General features: G+C 40.2%; 1 protein-coding gene across 1 annotated transcript in view; it reads left to right on the top strand.

Moving 5' to 3' along the window:
- sass6 (SAS-6 centriolar assembly protein) overlaps window positions 1-14471 on the top strand; it is a 32092-nt gene extending 17621 nt beyond the window's left edge. Inside the window, exons 9-16 of the mRNA XM_061888184.1 lie at window positions 458-652; window positions 1585-1674; window positions 8111-8290; window positions 13339-13420; window positions 13589-13692; window positions 13785-13849; window positions 13923-14008; window positions 14081-14471. Coding sequence (XP_061744168.1) covers window positions 458-652; window positions 1585-1674; window positions 8111-8290; window positions 13339-13420; window positions 13589-13692; window positions 13785-13849; window positions 13923-14008; window positions 14081-14136 — 858 coding nt within the window. The 3' untranslated portion in view covers window positions 14137-14471. The remainder of the gene's footprint in view (window positions 1-457; window positions 653-1584; window positions 1675-8110; window positions 8291-13338; window positions 13421-13588; window positions 13693-13784; window positions 13850-13922; window positions 14009-14080) is intronic.
- Window positions 14472-16102: the final 1631 nt, after the last annotated feature.

A 16102-nucleotide genomic window follows, 5' to 3' on the forward strand; every position in this document is an offset into this window, starting at 1 on the left:
CCACAGAGGTCACGAAAGTGGTACCCCTTGTCACGCAGTCCCAAAGGGTCCCGGACCAAAAGGCAACAAAATATAATAAGACATGAAAACAAGAGGGAAACACAAAAGGATGACACAAGAGCACAGAGCTCCTGCCAACAGCAGCCACTACAGCAGCGCCATCTTGGAAAAAAAAAAAGGGAATAAGCGGTAGAAAATGGATGGATGTATTCCGTTTATATTTACATTTAACACAATTTCCCAACTCATATGGAAACGGGGTTTGTAACTGCATGGAACAGCACTGTGGAGTCTCTAAAATAAAATCAGGGTTTAAGGTACAAGATTGCCCATCAATATTTTTTATTTAGTGAGGTTATAATTTTTTACCACTTTCGAATACCGCAAACTGGTCTATTTGAAAAACTGTGAGGTTACAAATGGTGATTTGGTAATCAGGGAGGTACGTTTTGCGCAGGATTGTCTGCACCTTAAGCAGCAGGTGGCGCCCCTGGAGAAGGAGATCCACTCTCTCGGCACAAGCCTCCACGAGAAGGAGCGTCTGGCCAACCAGCTCCAGAAGAGGGTGGCCGTGCTGGAGCAAGACATTAAGACCAAGGAGCAGCTGGTGCTCCATACCAATGAGGTGCTGGAAGCCATCAAGCAGCAGAAGGCAAGTACTCGCATCATTATTCATTTATCCAGAAACAATGGGAAAATTGAGAAGGTGTCGGAAATCAGATTTCTTGGGGTCATCTTAGATGAAAAGTTGACATGGAAAGCTCATATATTGCAGGTGGAAAATATGCTATCTAAAAGCTTATTTATTTTGAACAAGGTTAAATACAATTTCATGTATAATACATTGAGAATGTTATATTGCTCAATTATTCTACCTTATTTCAATTATTGTGCAGAAATATTTCTTTCTTTCACAGAAAAGAGCAGTTGGTATTACTTTTAAAGTCAGATATACAGAGCACGCAAATACACTATTCATTAGGTCAGAATTAACTAAAAGACATTGTAGAATTGCATACTCTATTAGTGATGTTCAAAGCTAGAAATAAAGTTCTTCTTACAAAAGTTATTTGTGTTGACGTCTGAAGATGAGAAGCACAGAAGGCCGTATAGACATCCAAGAGTGCCAACACATTTGAAAGAAATGTGCTTGTCTGTTGCTGCTGGCAAAGCATGGAATTCTCTAAAGAAAGACTTCAAAAGTTGCAAGAATATCTTTGAATTTAAAAGAGTTACAAAAAGAGACAACTGAAATTATATCAAACTCTTTTATGATTTTGATTAGACATGTCCTTGTGAAAATGCTTCAAGGAAAAGGAAAAAGTATGTTGGAGTTGAGGTGTTGGTGGATGGAACAGTGATAAAGTCATCTCAAATAATTAGTGTTAAAAATGGGGCAGATAAATATAAGAATATTATTCTTCCATCTGCTCCTTTCTGATCATGGGAATGTATAAGAACAAAAAACAATGAGTGTCAACTGTACGTGGCTTGTACGTATGCATTTTCATGAAAGCAATAAAAAGAAATGATGCTGATGATTTGTAAATATAACATTTTTTAATAAAGGTTTCTGTTGTACAGGAGTATGTAGAAGAAAAAGCAGAAAGTAAAGAACATCAAGTCCAGAAACTTGAGGAGGAGATGTCATATTTGACATACGACGTGAAAAAGGTTTGAATTGATGAATTATTTTTCAATGTGAAGAAGATTGTGGGTATTAAGTAAACACAACAATGTAATTATGCTGTTTTAGTTAGTGCACTTCCATACTTATCGTTTGGTATGTTCACTAAGTAAGGCAAAATGCAGTGCACTGTCAGATGGTGCACTTAAAGTGGTACTGCACTTTTTGGGGAATTTTGTCTATCGTTCTCAGTCATTTTGTTAATGCTTTCTAAATATTGAGTAAATGTAAATAAAAGTCTGTTTACAGCGCAGCCAATTGGAGCTCCACTATTACGCCCATAAAATCCCATAAATAACCATTCAAAGAGTGCCAACAATAACACATTTACATTTCGTGACTTGAATATTAACCAAGTACCGTATTTTTCGTAGTGTAAGTCGCACTGGCCGAAGATGCATAAAAAAGAAGGAAAAAAACATATATACGTAGCACTGGAGTATAAGTCGCATTTTTGGGGGAAATTTATTTGATAAAATCCAACAGCAAGAATAGACATTTGAAAGGCAATTTAAAATAAATACAGAATAGTGAACAACAGGCTGAATAAGTGTACGTTAAATGGGGCATAAATAAGCAACTGAGAAGGTGCCTGGTATGTTAACCTAAAATTTTATGGTAAGAGTCATTCAAATAACTATAACATATAGAACATGCGATACCTTTACCAAACAATCTGTCACTCCTAATCCATAAATCCCATGAAATCTTCTTCCTCCATGTCGCTTCTAAACAACTCTGCCAACTCCAAATGTATGCGCCGCATCCTCTTCTATCGGTACATCGCTTCCGTCAGAGTCATTGTCAGTTGCAGTTCCAAACTTTCTTTCTGCTGCTCGATTGCCGTTTTGTGCTGCATAATTCACAACTTCCAGTTTGTAACCTGCAGTATATGAATTCCTTTTCGGTGACATTTTTGTTCAGTCCTTCTCACTTTTTTTAAGTTAGCGCCAATGTTGAAATGGTGGAAGTAGTAGCAAGTAGCATCTTTTTTCCCCACAATGCACTTCTGCCATGACCCGCCTCCGCCGAATTTTCATTGGTTGACGTGTGTGTGACGATTGCTGATATCCGGCTAGTCTCTTACGTGAATGAGATAAATAATATTATTTGATATTTTACGGTAATGTGTTAATAATTTCAGACATAAGTTGCTCAGGAGTATAAGTTGCACCCCCGGCCAAATTATGAAAAAAACTGCGACTTATAGTCTGAAAAATACGGTATTAGTGATATTATTATTATTCTATGCGCTAACGCAGACAAACTATTTATAGCGGCGCCGTGATCACTTCCAGGTGTGCCTATGTTTACATTAGGGGTGTGGGAAAAAATCGATTCGAATTTGAATCGCAATTCTCACGTTGTGCGATTCAGAATCGATTCCCATTTTTAAAAAATCTATTTTTTGGGGGATTTTTTCTCGGATTATAATTTTTTTAATCAATACAACAAAACAATACACAGCAATACCATAACAGATATAGAACAAAAACTAATATAGAACAAAAACTTTAACCTTAGTCCTATCATAAATAATAAATATAAATCGTTTGAGGTGCTTACTATGAGGGCTGTCACACCGCTGCCTCTACAACTGGCTGTTATCTACCGCCCCCCAGGGCCCTATTCGGACTTTATCAATGAATTCTCAGAGTTCGTTGCTGATCTAGTGACGCACGCCGATAATATAATCATAATGGGGAACTTTAATATCCATATGAATACCCCATCGGACCCACTGTGCGTAGCGCTCCAGACTATAATTGATAGCTGTGGTCTTACACAAATAATAAATAAACCCACGCATCGCAACGGTAATACGATAGACCTAGTGCTTGTCAGGGGTATCACCGTTTCCAAAGTTACGATACTCCCGTATACTAAAGTATTGTCCGGTCATTACCTTATAAAATTCGAGGTTCAGACGCATGTTTGTCAAACTAATAATAATAATAACTGCTATAGCAGCCGCAACATTAATACAGCCACAACGACAACTCTTGCTGACCTACTGCCCTCGGTAATGGCACCATTCCCAAAGTATGTGGGCTCTATTGATAACCTCACTAACAACTTTAACGACGCCCTGCGCGAAACCATTGACAACATAGCACCGCTAAAGTTAAAAAAGGCTCCAAAAAAGCGTACCCCGTGGTTTACAGAAGAAACTAGAGCTCAGAAATTATTATGTAGAAAGCTGGAACGCAAATGGCACACGACTAAACTTGAGGTGCACCATCAAGCATGGAGTGATAGTTTAATAACTTATAAACGCATGCTTACCTTAGCTAAAGCTAAATATTACTCAAATCTCATCCACCGTAATAAAAACGATCCTAAATTTTTGTTTAGTACGGTAGCATCGCTAACCCAACAAAGGACCCTTTCCAGTAGCTCCACCCACTCAGCTGATGACTTTATGCAATTCTTTAATAAGAAAATTGAAGTCATTAGAAAGGAGATTAAAGACAATGCGTCCCAGCTACAACTGGGTTCTATTAACACAGATACGATTGTATATACGGCGGATACTGCCCTCCAAAATAGTTTCTCTCGTTTTGAGGAAATAACATTAGAGGAATTGTTGCAAAGTGTAAATGGAATAAAACAAACAACGTGTTTACTTCACCCACTTCCTGGGAAACTTATCAAGGAGCTCTTTGTATTATTAGATCCATCAGTGCTAAATATTATAAACTTATCACTTTCCTCGGGCACTGTTCCCCTAGCATTCAAAAAAGAGGTTATTCATCCTCTTCTTAAAAGACCTAACCTCGATCCTGACCTCATAGTAAACTACCGACCGGTGTCTCACCTTCCCTTTATTTCAAAAATCCTCGAAAAAATTGTTGCGGAGCAGTTAAATGAACACTTAGCGTCTAACAATCTATGTGAAACCTTTCAATCCGGTTTCAGGGCAAATCACTCTACGGAGACAGCCCTCGCAAAAATGACTAATGATCTATTGCTAACGATGGATTCTGATGCGTCATCTATGTTGCTGCTCCTCGATCTTAGCGCTGCTTTCGATACCGTATATCATAATATTTTCTTAGAACGTATCAAAACACGAATTGGTATGTCAGACTTAGCCCTGTCTTGGTTTAACTCTTATCTTACTGATAGGATGCAGTGCGTCTCCCATAACAATGTGACCTCGGACTACGTTAAGGTAACGTGTGGAGTTCCCCAGGGTTCGGTCCTTGGCCCTGCACTCTTCAGCATCTACATGCTGCCGCTAGGGGACATCATACGCAAATACGGTGTTAGCTTTCACTGTTATGCTGATGACACCCAACTCTACATGCCCCTAAAGCTGACCAACACGCCGGATTGTAGTCAGCTGGAGGCGTGTCTTAATGAAATTAAACAATGGATGTCCGCTAACTTTTTGCAACTCAACGCCAAAAAAACGGAAATGCTGATTATCGGTCCTGCTAGACACCGACCTCTATTTAATGATACAACTCTAACATTTGACAACCAAACAATTAAACAAGGCGACACGGTAAAGCATTTGGGTATTATCTTCGACCCAACTCTCTCCTTTCAGTCACACATTAAAAGCGTTACTAAAACGGCCTTCTTTCCTCTCCGTAATATCGCTAAAATTCGCTCCATTCTGTCCACTAAAGACGCTGAGATCATTATCCATGCGTTTGTTACGTCTCGCCTCGATTACTGTAACGTATTATTTTCGGGTCTCCCCATGTCTAGCATTAAAAGATTACAGTTGGTACAAAATGCGGCTGCTAGACTTTTGACAAGAACAAGAAAGTTTGATCACATTACGCCTGTACTGGCTCACCTGCACTGGCTTCCTGTGCACTTAAGATGTGACTTTAAGGTTTTACTACTTACGTATAAAATACTACACGGTCTAGCTCCATCCTATCTTGCCGATTGTATTGTACCATATGTCCCGGCAAGAAATCTGCGTTCAAAAGACTCCGGCTTATTAGTGATTCCCAAAGCCCAAAAAAAGTCTGCGGGCTGTAGAGCGTTTTCCGTTTGGGCTCCAGTACTCTGGAATGCCCTCCCGGTAACAGTTCGAGATGCCACCTCAGTAGAAGCATTTAAGTCTCACCTTAAAACTCATTTGTATACTGTAGCCTTTAAATAGACTCCCTTTTTAGACCAGTTGATCTGCCGTTTCTTTTCTTTTTCTCCTATGTCCCACTCTCCCTTGTGGAGGGGGTCCGGTCCGATCCGGTGGCCATGTACTGCTTGCCTGTGTATCGGCTGGGGACATCTCTGCGCTGCTGATCCGCCTCCGCTTGGGATGTTTTCCTGCTGGCTCCGCTGTGAACGGGACTCTCGCTGCTGTGTTGGATCCGCTTTGGACTGGACTCTCGCGACTGTGTTGGATCCATTATGGATTGAACTTTCACAGTATCATGTTAGACCCGCTCGACATCCATTGCTTTCGTCCTCTCCAAGGTTCTCATAGTCATCATTGTCACCGACGTCCCACTGGGTGTGAGTTTTCCTTGCCCTTATGTGGGCCTACCGAGGATGTCATAGTGGTTTGTGTTGTGGTTTGTGCAGCCCTTTGAGACACTAGTGATTTAGGGCTATATAAATAAACATTGATTGATTGATTGACTTGCATCGCATCTCATAACCTTGACAACACACTGTGTCCAATGTTTTCACAAAGATAAAATAAGTCATATTTTTGGTTCGTTTAAAAGTTAAAACAAATTTATTTTATTGCAATCAGTTGATAAAACATTGTCCTTTACAATTATAAAAGCTTTTAAAAAAAAAAATCTACTACTCTGCTAACATGTCAGCAGACTGGGGTAGATCCTGCTAAAATCCTATGTATTGAAATAATACAGAATCCTTTTAAATCGGGAAAAAAATCGCTTTGGAATCGAGAATCGTATTGAATTGAAAAAAAAAAAAAATCGATTTTGAATTGAATTGTGACCCCCAGAATCGATATTGAATCGAATCGTGGGACACCCAGAGATTCGCAGCCCTAGTTTACATCACCGTGTTGTCTGTTTCCTCCTTCCCTGCTCCCTGTACGTTTAATGTAGATCGTGCATCTCACCTGGAAAGTAGATGGCTGAGAATATAATCCGACAGGCACGTAGGATCTGGAACTGTAAGCAGACTTTTGATCGCATTTGTTTAATGATTTGAATTCATTTTTTTTAAAATCCATCCGTCATGTCTTTCATAATAATTGTGAACGATAGGCAAATTTACAAAAAAAGGGCAGTTCCCCTTTAACACACCTGAGAAGGTGAGATCAAAGATGGACACTTACAGTATCTTCAATCCTCACCATCTTGGCCACGTAGCAGAAGGGGAGGGACAGTGGTTGCAATTCACCAATAAAAAGAAGAAGAGCAACCATATAAATATTGCAATTGTTTTTTATGTATGAGCGCAGCAACGACAACAGTGGATTTGGTACAGCACTGCACTATCAATACTCGAGTATACAGTGTACATAGTATACATGTTGAAGTGCACTGACAGAAATATTCCATTTGAGACACAGCCTTAGTCTCAGTAAGTGATTGATAGTGGTTGCAGCATGGTGAACTGTGCTAATAGTGTTTGCAGCATGATGAACTGTGCTAATAGAGGTTGCAGCATGGTGATCTGTACTAATAGTGGTTGCAGCATGGTGAACTGTACTAATAGTGGTTGCAGCATGGTGAACTGTACTAATAGTAGTTGCAGCATGGTGAACTGTGCTAATAGAGGTTGCAGCATGGTGATCTGTACTAATAGTGGTTGCAGCATGGTGAACTGTACTAATAGTAGTTGCAGCATGGTGAACTGTACTAATAGTGGTTGCAGCATGGTGAACTGTGCTAATAGTGGTTGCAGCATGGTGAACTGTACCAATAGTGGTTGCAGCATGATGAACTGTGCCAATAGTGGTTGCAGCATGGTGAACTGTGCCAATAGTGGTTGCAGCATGGTGAACTGTGCCAATAGTGGTTGCAGCATGGTGAACTGTGCCAATAGTGGTTGCAGCATGGTGAACTGTGCCAATAGTGGTTGCAGCATGGTGAACTGTGCTATTAGTGGTTGCAGCATGGTGAACTGTGCTATTAGTGGTTGCAGCATGGTGAACTGTGCTATTAGTGGTTGCAGCATGATGAATTGTGCTAATAGTCGTTGCAGCATGGTGAACTGTGCTAATAGTGGTTGCAGCATGGTGAACTGTGCTAATAGTGGTTGCAGCATGGTGAACTGTGCTGATAGTGGTTGCAGCATGGTGAACTGTACTAATAGTGGTTGCAGCATGGTGAAATGTGCTGATAGTGGTTGCAGCATGATGAATTGTGCTAATAGTGGTTGCAGCATGGTGAACTGTGCTAATAGTGGTTGCAGCATGGTGAACTGTGCTAATAGTGGTTGCAGCATGATGAATTGTGCTCCTCTTCTCAGGGCTACCAGATCATCAAGAAGTTAATGGATGAAGTGCGAACTCTGGTGATTAAACTCCAGGCCAAGGACTTTGCGCTGAAGAATCAGCTGAAGATCGTCCAGGAGACCGAGGCCAAACTTGAGCACACTGAAAAAGACCTCCAAGAGACTGAACAGCAGCTCTCCAGCAAGGACCAGCAGGTGCGTGCTGGTGTGTCTTTGCAACATATTCCAGTCTTCATCCAATATGGCTGCCACGCTTGTCTGCTGCTGTGTCTCACTTCCACCACATCCCTACTTAGATTTAGTCTTTACAGTGCATTCACACCGAGGAGTAGGGAAAAATACAGTGCATGTTCAGTATCCGGATCCTGCACTCATAATGATGATTGTTGGACACTTCCCACCCTCAATAGTCACCATTTTAGCTACGTAGCAGTGTTTTCTCCTCTTTTAAACCCTTCAATTAAGTGTTTTTTTTCATCATTTATTCTCTACAAAAAAACCTTCCGTAAAAGGAAAAAAAAAAGTATGACAGAATGACAAATACCCTTTTTGTATATATATAGATTTATTTATTAAAGGTAAATTGACCAAATTGGCTTTTTCTGGCAATTTATTTAAGTGTGTATCAAACTGGTAGCCCTTCGCATTAATCAGTACCCAAGAAGTAGCTCTTGGTTTCAAAAAGGTTGGTGTCCCCTGCTCTAGTGCAACGTATATATGTTTGTTTCCTTCTTTATTATGCATTTTCAGCCGGTGCGACATATACTCCAGAGCCATCTATAATCCGAAAAATACGGTAATCCTCTGCTCAATTGAAAGTGGAAAAGATAGAGACTTTGGCTGGGCTTTATGACCCAAAACTCATATTAGACATAGACAAACTTTATTGATCCACATGTCTTCCTTAAATTGTTATTTTCACAGTTCCGTGCATTTATCTGTGTGTATAAAATTTGCAAATCGAATTTGCAATTTTAAGAGAAAAATAGCAAATTAGTTTTTGTTTTTTTTTCAAAATCAAACAGCCCTATAACTACTTCATTTCAATGTAAAATCAAGAAGTGGGGGACAAAAGTAGGAATATATTTTATGGCAACAACGCTGGTGATAATGCTCTGTTGCAATGCTCTATTGAAAAGAAAGAAGAATAAGTGGGTAAATATTGCTTTTAGAGATGGGTACCGTTCGCATTTCAATCGATACGGTACCAATTCCCGGTACCTGGGAATTGATGCCGGTACTGAACGGTACCAATTTTCAGTGCTTTTGTGTAGGTTAATAGATGTTAATTGTTTTAGTAATAAAATCTATTTTTTTAATGCCACGTTGAAAAATGAGCTCAACATGATACCTGCTATCCAGTTTGTTATATCTTCTACCTTCATCATACTACAGTACTAGTGAGGGGCATTTTGTACTCCCTTGTCCCAAGAAGAATGCTTTGCGGAACTCTTTTATTTCTATATCTGTATCGCTCTGGAATAACCTGCCTCGAATTCTCCCTGGCAGTGAAAGTAAACAGGTTTTTAAAAGGAAAGTAATATTTTATCTGAGTTTGTAAATTAGTCTGCTTGTTGATGATTTTTGTTTGGTTTTGTATTGTGTACTTTTATTTTTATGGTAATTAATATTCTGTGACTGTAAATTGTTTGCTTGTCAGCCTGTTGATGCTCTTTGTTGTTTCTGTAATGTGTAGTTATAATGATATGCTTTTACTTGTAATTGTATGGAGTTTGTGGACCCCAGGAAGACTAGTGAGTTGTTGTGGCAGCCAGCTAATGGGATCCTTAAAAATAATGTAATCAAATACTATCTTTTGCAATCATATTAAATTGTGATTACAGTCGCAGGTCCAATAGGGCAGTAGTGTATTGTTTGTTGTTTCTTTGTTTTTTGTTGCGCCCAAAAAGTGGTAATACTGTTAGTATTGTACTTATTAAGCACCAGCTGTTTGATTGTAATGTGCATCTTAGTTGAATCTTTCATTAACAAATTTGGAGGTGTTGAAATCGCCATTTAAAATCACTAATGCTAATCAATAGCATGTAATAGCAAAGCCAAGGTACAAACCCCGTTTCCATATGAGTTGGGAAATTGTGATAGATGTAAATATAAACAGAATGCAATGATTGGCAAATCCTTTTCAACCCATATTCAATTAAATGCACTACAAAGACAACATATTTGATGTTCAAACTCATAAACTTTATTTTTGCAAATAATAATTAACTTAGAATTTCATGGCTGCAACATGTGTCAAAGTAGTTGGGAAAGGGCATGTTCACCACTGTGTTACATCACCTTTTCTTTTTACAACACTCAATAAACGTTTGGGAACTGAGGAAACTAATTGTTAAAGCTTTGAAAGTGTAATTCTTTCCCATTCTTGTTTTATGTTGAGCTTTAGTCGTTCAACAGTTCGGGGTCTCCGCTGTCGTATTTTACGCTTCATAATGCGCCACACATTTTCCATGGGAGACAGGTCTGGACTGCAGGCGGGCCAGGAAAGTACCCACACTCTTTTTTTTTTTTTTTTTTTTTTTTTTTACAAAGCCACGCTGTTGTAACTCGTGCTGAATGTGGCTTGGCATTGTCTAGCTGAAATAAGCAGGGGCGTCCATGAAAAAGACTACGCTTATATGGCAGCATATGTTGTTCCAAAACCTGTATGTACCTTTCAGCATTAATGGTGCCTTCACAGATGTGTAAGTTACCCATACCTTGGGCACTAATGCACCCCCATACCATCACAGATGCTGGCTTTTCAACTTTGTGTCAATAACAGTCTGGATGGTTCGCTTCCCCTTTGGTCTGGATGACACGATGTCGAATATTTCCAAAAACAATTTGAAATGTGGACTCGTCAGACCACAGAATACTTTTCCACTTTGCATCAGTCCATCTTCGATGATCTCGGGCCCAGAAAAGCCGGCGGCGTTTCTGGACGTTGTTGATAAATTGCTTTCGCTTTGCATAGTAGAGCTTTAACTTACACTTACAGATGTAGCGACAAACTGTATTTAGTGACAGTGGTTTTCTGAAGTGTTCCTGAACCCATGCACACCTGTGGGATGTTCCAAATAAGTGTTTGATGAGCATTCCTCAACTTTATCAGTATTTATTGCCACCTTTCACAACTTCTTTGTCACATGTTGCTTGCATCAAATTCTAAAGTTAATTATTTGCAAAAAAAAGAAAAAAGTTTATCAGTTTGAACATCAAATATGTGTTCTTTGTAGCACATTCAATTGAATATGGGTTGAAAATGATTTGCAAATAAATGGGTTGTACTTGTATAGCGCTTTTCTACCTTCAAGGTACTCAAAGCGCTTTGACACTACTTCCACATTTACCCATTCACACACACATTCACACACTGATGGAGGGAGCTGCCATGCAAGGCGCCAACCAGCAAGTGTCTTGAAGTGTCTTGCTCAGGACACAACGGACGTGACGAGGTTTGTTCTAGGTGGGATTTGAACCAGTGACCCTCGGGTTGCGCACGGCCACTCTCCCACTGCGCCACGCCGTCCCATCCAACACAATTTCCCAACTCATATGGAAACGGGGTTTGTATATTAACATAATTCTGAGGCATTTTTGGAAAAGTGGAGTCTCTACATTGGCGCATTTTTGAGTCTGTTTTTGTTGGCATTGAATATTTCAACATTACCTTAGAGGAGGTTTGGCTGAGTCATCTCTAAGTGCTGCTGGAGTGATTGTTGAAGTGCAAAGAGCCGACTGAGTCAACCCACGTACTGTAAGATACAAGAGATACAAGATCCTTTTTTTGTACATTCCAACATGTACAAGACACAGAACTAAATTTCATTTTCGGCACAGTCCCGCTAAGAGCAGACATACGTTACAGGGGGGGACAAGACGAGACCGCCGACGGATCAGCCACTTACAGCGCTCCTTAAAAAGATGAGAAAAGGGTGACATTAGGAGAGGGGGGGGAGTAAAACAAAAACGGTCTAAGGCTAGACCCTCAGGAGGGTCTAGACTGAGTCCAAGGAAAAAACCTCACATAGCATGGCACACATTAAACATACATACATACATAACACCAACTTGCAACAGAGGGAGGGGTGGGTTTGAGGAGGCCCGCTGTCGCTTTATAGCGTCGCTCAGCCATCCACAGCCCCAGAGGAATTAAGCGGTGGTGAAGGTGTTGATTTCAAGGGTGGGGATTATGCCTGCGTATATGCCCATTTAACTTGGGAGAGATGATGAATGTTTTTGTATGACTGAGTTCGATAAAGTTCGGCTACAGGTGTTGTTGACGAAAAGGAAGGTCAAAAGCGTCTATCTTTGAGGAGTCTGCGGGAGATTTTCTTCAGAACAGCCTGTTCCCGTGTCAAGGCCATTCAGGGAGTCCAAATCGTAGATAAAAAGTTGTTTTTCTTCGAGAAGACAAAATAGTGACTTATCTCCTCTGTTGTCCATGCTGGATTTTCTTCGATTCCAATTAATTATTCCTTTTCTGCAAACTTTTCCAAGATGAGATCCATTTTGCGATTCAACTCAGAAATCGCACCAGTCTGTGTTCCCACAGCTCGACCCAATCCTTCCATTGCGTTGAACAGCCGTTGGGCACCTTGAGTGGCTGCCATCGTCTTCCGAATTTGTCAATACACCAGAGCAATGCCCAGCCCAATCAGCAAGTGCCCCGCGATCACAGCTCCAAATAGGTAGATGTCTTTGACGTCTTCGATGGAAAGGGCTGAGAGGAACATGATCCTCCATGTGTTCCAGGAGTCCCTCACGTAACCCGCAGCGATGGTTCCATCAGGGCAGCCAGGCTCCCCCGAAATAACCTCTTTTTCTTGTCGAAAAGACTGTGTCAATTGCGTCAAGAGTCCAGCTGATCATATTCATATTGAAATTTGGATTAGAGGACAGCGCAAAAAAAGAGGCTTTTAAAAAAGTTCAGACAAGTACAAAGACAAAGAGAGCAAGCAGGGAAGGAGGGAATGGAGAGTGCGACCGCCCTCACCAGAGGCTAGAGTGAAATAGCACTGTTAGATTCATGTGAATCAGCGCCCGGTAGGAGTGGTGATGCCAAAAAAAAGTACTGGAGTCCGTACCCATCCCTGATTGCTGTGGTGCACAACAGTAATGGATATGGGACCACCCGACCATGTCAAAATCTGTGCTCTCAGGAACTTTTGAAGTGCACTAAACACAGTGTGCTTATTTGAGTGCACTGGTATATTGAGACACAGCTTGTGTGTTGGCAGGTTGAAAAGCTTGAAAAGCAGCTGCAGGACACCATCCTAAAGCTGAATGAAAGCAAAGACTTGCTGCAAACCAACGAGCACCGTGAGGACACGCATCTATCCAGCAACATGACCTCCATGAACGTCTCTCACTTTACTTTTAAGAAGTCAATGCTTCACGTGAACTCTTTCCTTAGACTGTGCAGGTGTACCTGAAAAAGTTTTATTAGTCTCAGCGTTGATATGTTGTGTCCATGTCTTGTCTTGTCAGTCATCAATTGGCTCAACAAGCAGCTAAATGAGAAGCAGATTGCAGAGATGCCACAACTTCCAGAACCTTTAGAGTGTGCGTCTGCGCTGTCTGCTGGACCACGGGTGAGGGTGTTGTTCTTCCTTTTTCACCTGAGCACACACACACACACACACATACATACACACTAGTCTGACAGGTCACCATCTTTTTCCAGACGCAATTTTATCGGCAAACTGCCAAAGCAGCGTCCTCCTGCCTCGGTCCAGTTCCTAAGCACACGTGAGTTGTGGCGTCTTCTTGCTCCCATCTCAAGTTTACAGTAAATATCAATGTGCTCTCTGGACACCTTTAGACAATCTGCAGGTCTGGACCCCAAATATTTCAGGCGATCGGACAGCATTCCAGTCTACGGCCTTCCAGCCAGTCTGCTTCCCAGAGGTGACGTCACGTCTCCTTGATGGTGAGAAGGTGTCACTTTGTCACTTTCACTGACTTGATCTTTCTTCTTAGAGTCCCCACCTGAACGAAACACAGCACCTGTGCCATCATCATATTTCCCTTCCTAAACTTGATTTATTTATTTATTTTAATTCAACTGTCATTGTTCCTTAATAAACAACAAATTACTTATTTTTTTCTGTCATAGTCATCAAGAATCACAGAGAGGGTTATTTTTTTATTTTAATGATTGTTTATAACGATCGTGGCAGTCATGTGACCATCAACTGGTGAGACTTTTAACTTAATTTTGTTTCTTACATCCAATCGTGCACTAGCCTGGCTGCTAGTCTGTTAATGACACTTGTTCTTTTTAAAGGGGAACTGCACTTTTTTGGAATGTTGACCATCATTCACAATGCTTAATAAAGAGGTGATGGCGTACAATACAGGCCAAAAGCTTTTTCTCTCTTTTTTTTTTTGGTATTTTCTTGTAGCAATTTGAGCGATATTTCCTGCATCCACTTTGTTTTAGCAATCAAGAATATTTCAGTTGTTTTTATCTGTCTTCGTGGGGACATTGTTGACTGTCATGTCATGTTCGGATGTACATTGTGGATGCCGTCTTTGCTCCGCAGTAAGTCTTTGCTGTCGTCCAGCATTCTGTTTTTGTTTACTTTGCAGACAGTTCAGTTTTAATTTGGTTCTGCATAGCCTTCCCTAAGCTTCAATGCCTTTTCATAGGGGCACTCACCTTTTGTTTAAATTTCCTTTAAGCATTAGTTACATTTTTACCTGCCCGCTGTCTCCCGCTGTTTCCGACATCTACAAAGCAATAGCTACCGGCTGCCACCTACTGATATGGAAGAGTATTACAGGGTTACTCTGCCCAGCTCTAGACAGCACCGACACTCAACACAACACATCATTTGCAGACTATAATTACTGCTTTGCAAAAAATATTTTTAACCCAAATAAGTGAAATTAGATAATGTGGTTGAAAAAAACTGATCTAGAATCACACCGAAGACTAAATGACCTTTAACCCCACTTTTCCTACTTTGCTGCCAAACATTGCCCAGTGTGTTCATCCTACACCAGGGGTGTCCAAACTTTTCCACTGAGGGCCGCACACGGAAAAATTTAAGCATGCGGGGGCCGTTTTGATATTTTTCATTTTCAAACCATAACAAAATATATGAATTTTTAAAATGTATTTTACCTTTAGGGGTCCCGGGGACTATAAGGGGTCTCAGTTATTAAAATGTTAAGAATAAGTCAAATTTGTATTATCTTTTATTTAACGCTTACAGTAACTATATGAATCTAAAAAAAAAAAAAAAAGTTTTATGACTTTTCTGTCAAAAACATCTTTGTTTTTTTAATAGTAAAACTGAAATATGCAGTATTTAGTAATTACAGCCCTAAGAGATCAATAATGCAGGATACCATTGATTTGAATTCTTTATTATTTTTCAGTAATCACATTGAAAATATAAATAAAATACCACTAAATATATTTGGGATCCAAAAGGTGCCCCACTCAGAAAGTGATCCATTTTTATTAGTTTTTTTTTTTTTTTAACTTTCCACACTTAAGTTACGAGATCAACTTCACATATATCAGTCAATTTTACGTTTTAACTATTATATTGTTTGTTTTATGCTCTTTTGTCAAATACAACTTTGTTTTTATATGGCAACTGCACAATATATGCAATATTTACCACACAAAACATTTTAAAGTGAAAATTTTGAACTAATTGGAGCTTTTAAAATAATTTATGTTGCACCTTTCCTGCTTCCGGCGCCTAGACCGTAGTAAAGGAGTGCAGGGGAGATACTTCTCCAGGGCCGATGATTCCCAGGGCAACACCCTTTACTTTACCCGGCAGTGGGTCTTCACAATTCCGGACTCCCTGGAGATAATGACGAGTCCAGTTATAAGTTGCAAAATAAAAAATACAAAAATAGAAAAGCTGTGGGAATGGAGGTCAGGTGCAGAGACTGCGGGGAAAGGTAGGACTGCTGACATTAAACACAGAAGTAACTTCAAATAATAGCTCTGTTTGTACTCTCGTAAAGTCATGTTAA

Source organism: Nerophis ophidion, linkage group LG26 (assembly GCF_033978795.1).
Source record: "Nerophis ophidion isolate RoL-2023_Sa linkage group LG26, RoL_Noph_v1.0, whole genome shotgun sequence".
NCBI lineage: Eukaryota > Metazoa > Chordata > Actinopteri > Syngnathiformes > Syngnathidae > Nerophis > Nerophis ophidion.